This window comes from Cryptosporidium hominis (genome assembly GCF_000006425.1).
Source record: "Cryptosporidium hominis TU502 chromosome 8 CHRO018040, whole genome shotgun sequence".
In the NCBI taxonomy this organism is placed as follows: domain Eukaryota; phylum Apicomplexa; class Conoidasida; order Eucoccidiorida; family Cryptosporidiidae; genus Cryptosporidium; species Cryptosporidium hominis.
In genome coordinates this window covers 1-4,804 of record NW_666978.1, presented here as the reverse complement: position 1 = coordinate 4,804, position 4,804 = coordinate 1, and the positions used below count along the sequence as shown (strand labels likewise).

General features: G+C 26.5%; 2 protein-coding genes across 2 annotated transcripts; both read right to left on the bottom strand.

Annotated features, from left to right (window-relative positions):
- Nucleotides 1–1,157: 1,157 nt before the first annotated feature.
- On the bottom strand, nucleotides 1,158–2,327 carry Chro.80120 (hypothetical protein). The annotated part of the gene is made up of 1 exon (XM_660415.1): nucleotides 1,158–2,327. The coding sequence occupies one exon, from the start codon at nucleotides 2,325–2,327 to the stop codon at nucleotides 1,158–1,160; it is 1,170 nt and encodes a 389-aa protein (XP_665507.1).
- Nucleotides 2,328–2,412: 85 nt separating this feature from the next.
- Nucleotides 2,413–4,554, bottom strand: Chro.80119 (hypothetical protein). Its single annotated transcript, XM_660414.1, has 1 exon — nucleotides 2,413–4,554. The coding sequence occupies one exon, from the start codon at nucleotides 4,552–4,554 to the stop codon at nucleotides 2,413–2,415; it is 2,142 nt and encodes a 713-aa protein (XP_665506.1).
- Between the last annotated feature and the right edge of the window lie 250 nt (nucleotides 4,555–4,804).

Genomic DNA, 4,804 nt, shown 5'->3' with positions numbered 1-4,804 from the left:
AATCCCCGGAAGAGAAAAAAAAATTTGTGATTATTTTTAAACAGACCCTCAAATATAAATTATCCAAATCTGATTCTGAATGAGATAAAATAACGATTTAGTATTAAACTTTCTTATAAGAATCATCCCAAATTGGAATTAAAGGCCAAACTTACCCAAATATATCCATTGCTTATCATAAATGAGCATTAATCCTCTCAATAGTGTAGCCGAAACTCTTAAAGAATAACTCATATTATTTGCCAAAGTAACAAAATCTGCCACTTCTGACTTTACGACTACTTCCTGAATTATCTTCTTGTTAAAAGGTTTTTTGTTTATTCCATATGTTCCTGCAATCCACAATCTACCTGCACTAGCTAAATTTATTAAAAAAAAAAAAAACAAAAATAGTTAATCAATTTATTCTAAAATTTTTTTCCTTCAATGATATATTTCCAATAAGCAGAAATTTTATTTTCTACTTTAATCTCCTCTTTTTATTGTTTGAAACTTACTCTCAAACTTTAATATTCTTGATTCCATTTTTAACCTTTTGAATAATTAATTCTGTCTATCTTTAATATTTTTACTTATATTGTTAAAACTTGATTTTTTTTTTCCTCCTATTTATAATATACATTTTCTTTTTTTCAGGCTTGGATGTCATAATGCAAATACATGCACATGCATGCATTTGCATTGCATGCATTTGTCCACTTGCAAATATTATGAGTGGGTTGGAAATTTTAGTAATATTAAGAATAAAAAATTTAAAATTTTGAGTAAATATTTGAATTTGATACTAATTTTCAATAATTCTTTTAAATATCTCCATAGTTGAAAACTTTAATACTTGAGAAATAAAAAAGTTACTTATAAAACTCTCTTTACTTTCAAAGCATTTAAATTTGTATTTAAAGCCACAGATAAAGCATCCAGATCCTCTATTATTTCTACAATTTGAGGTATTTTTAAGAATATTTCCATTTCTTGAATTTGCATGTTCTCTTACTAATGTTATATTATAGTCCTGAATATTTTCGTCTTCTTGGTTTTTAAGGATTTCTTGTATTAATTTAATAATTACTCCATTACTTTCTGCATTATTTTTTTCATCTTAATTATAAAGAAAAAGTTAATCAAATATTTTAAAACATGTTCTATAAATACTTCAATTATTCAGAAATTAACTTACCTTGAATATAACTAGAAGATGAGTTAGAACGAGCCATTATTGTTTCTTGTACAATTTTTAAAAGAATCTCTGTCAAGGTAATTAAATATTCTCCGATATTGTCATTCTCATCATTATAAATAATTGCCGAAGCTTGTAATGATTTATAAATCTTTCCAAGTTTATTTATGAATGTTAGATTGACCAAATCAGAAATATTAAGCCACCAAGGAGTAGTCTTCAATATAAAAACCAAATATGAAAATAATACAGAATAATGAAATATCATACATGGAGAAAGATTTAAATTTTCAACTGGATTCTTGTCAAAGTTTAAAACATCACAAACAAACTCTTTTACAAGGAATTTTTGAATATACAAATTATGTACAAGGCTCAAAGACTGAATTTGGTCATATGATAAATATATTGACGATAATATAATTCCCATATATCCATGACTTACTGATGATGCTTTATTATTTGTATTTAAAATCCCTGAAATGCTTTGTAGAAAAATATCTTTAATTAAGTTACTTTTTGATATTGCTCTACTATTTACATGATTTAGGCGTAGCAATGCCACAATAATGGAAACATTTGTTATTAATTTAATATCTTCTATTTTATGATTGAAGCCAAAATTAAGACAATAGTTACATAGATTGATACTCGTTGTATTGTTATCTATAAACGAATTATCATATTCATCAGACGAAAAGCGAGCATTTAATCCACATTTCGAACTTTTTTCGGCATGAAATAACAATGTTGGATGAGCTAAAATAGAATCAATAAGACTCTCCAACCTTCCATTAGTTCTGAATAAATTGATTTTACTTAATAACATGGAAAGTAGTAATATGAAGATACCCATTAAACAACTTGATTTGTCTGCATCCAAATTGTTACCTTTTCTTCTGCAAATAATGATATAGTTTAATATCTTCTCTATTAAAGAAACAGTAGAGTCACTTTGAACTAAATTGATTAGTGATTGCCTTATCTTGAGTTTAAATATTTCTCCCTTTTCACCTCCTGATCCGATATCCACACTTTGAGAAAGGATGTTATCTCTAATTCCTAATTCCAAAACCAAACTTGAAAACGTTTCTAAATAAGCAGATACATAAAACTTGTCAAAGTTGTTCATATTGAAAATTTCATTCATCCTGAAGGTAAAAATAATTAGAAAAAGTATATACAAATATAAAGATATATTCGTCTATTTGATTAAATTAGTATATTTAAAAAACTTACCACTTTGTTAATTCATCCATTAGATTTACTAGAATAAATAATAAACTTGAAGTTTTTCTGTTTGAACTTTTTCCAAAGCTATCAAGACTTGTAAAAGTTTTAATTCCAAATACTTGTGAGGACGAATTCGATTTATTTAATTCTTGAAAGTTTGACTCTCTCCAGCCTGGCTTAAAGAAAACTGAAATGAATTTTAAAGTTAAATGGCCAATAATTGCCTTAAATCTGAAATCAAATTCATCACTATTAATATTTAAAAATAGTTTTAAAGGTAAAGTAACTTCTTCAATAGTAAGTATATCAGCAAAATCAAGTTGATCGTTTCTATCGATATAACTTTGAATTGAAAAGATGAACAAATTCAAATTCATACTTAGCTTTTGAATGAAATCCTCAAGTTCATATTCGGTACAAGTGCTGAGTTTTATAGAGCTAAGATTTAGTAATTGTTTGATCTGAAACTTAATAAATGATACATTTTGCAATATAGATTTCTCTAAAATAGGGGAAATTGAGAAATCAAAAAATCCAGAGTAAAAAGAAGATATTGAAAAAGGTCTAGAACTGACCTGATATCTTGAATAATCGATATTTCGATCATAGATCCATTTAAAGATTTGCTCTTCAATTTTTTTTTGTTCTTGATAGCTTCCTATTTCTCCTCTTGCTTGAATAAGATTATGTAATGAATTTGAAAAAAGTTCAATTTTGTCAAGATTTTTTGAATGCCAAAGTAGCCATTCTCTACGTCTTAAATTTGAACTAACTAATATGGAAATAATCTTAGCAACAATTTTGTCTTTTTGAAAGGAATAATCTTGAAATAAATCGATATTCTTTTTACCATTTCTACTGGTATTATCCAAAAGTATGGATGAATAATAAAGAAGTACTCTAGTTGGGATATTTCTTGTATTGGAAAGATTTCCAAAAGCAGATGATTTTCCATAATTATTAATCTTTTGAGCAATATCTTCAGAAACATTACATATTCCTGGATATTCAAGATTCTGAATTTCTTCTCGATTAATATTTTTTAAAATGAATAGAATAACTTGATCTGGAAAATAACCATAACAAAATGTTAAGAGAGAAATTACAATAGAAATTGTATCGTTTGAAGCAGAATCATCTAGTAGCAAGGAAGCTTTAATCCTTTCTTTGGTTAAATACTTTAATCTGCTGCTAATCTCATTTTCATTCATAATTGGATGTAATAATTGTTTAGAAATGTGAATTATCCATCTTATTAAAATGTTAGTCTTAATTCCATAAATTTCTTGATCGCCAATATTAGGATTTTTAATCCATTGGAATATTAGCTGAGCTCCGACCTTATTGTTAATTAATAGCTTAATTTTGCTATCTGCTTTTTGCAGAATTTGGTCATTTACTTCATCCAAATCTTCAAGATTATCTTGAATTCTCTTATCAATTTGAAGTACTATAGAAAAAATATTAAATACTAAATTTGCTTGAGGATCTTTATTTTTAGTTAAAGAATCTTTTACCTCGTATTCACTTGTTAAGTTTGTATCAAAAATATGCTGAATTAAGTATAGTTGGGACAAACAAACTATATTCCGTTCCTTATTTTTTAATTCTCTGGTATAAAATTCAAATAACTTATCAGTAGAATCTAAGAATTGAATAACTTTAACACCTTTAAAACCGAATAACTTTTCTGTAATTTGGAGGATATTTGAAAAATATTCTAGTAGCAGATCCCTACTGTAAACTGTACCATTTAGTTTCCATAACTTTTTAATATCCACTTGATAAAAGCTTCCGTTAAAATGTCCACCTTCTAATTTAGAGTTTCTTTTACCCTTGTTATACAAACATTTACACATCCTTTCTGTTAGAGAGATTAATTTGTTAACAACTTCTACTTGAACCTGATTTATACTATCAATCTGATTAATTAATCCTTTCTGAATATGATTCACTTCTTCATTATTTTGATTATTTTCCTCACTAAATTTTGTAGAAATACTTAATAATGCATGCTCCAATGGTTGATCCATATTAGCAGCTTTCATTACTAAATCCATACTTGATGAACCATACAAAGGAACTGGTGGCTTACTTTTTAATACAGATTCTTCATTCGAAAAACCGTATAAAATAAATTCCATAAACCAACTTAATGCAAATATCTGTCTAGGACATGATTGAATAGCAACCCCATCTGAAATATTATTTATTCCCTGAATTATTTTATATAATACCTCCTCAATCTGCTGCTCATTATCGATTATATATTTGTAACTTTGGTCATAAAATGATAAACTCTTTGTATTTCCACTCTTTCTTCTTATAAAATTTAATCCAAATTTTCTTAAATAATCATCAAGAAGTTCTAAAAAAATATCCAACAAATACTGG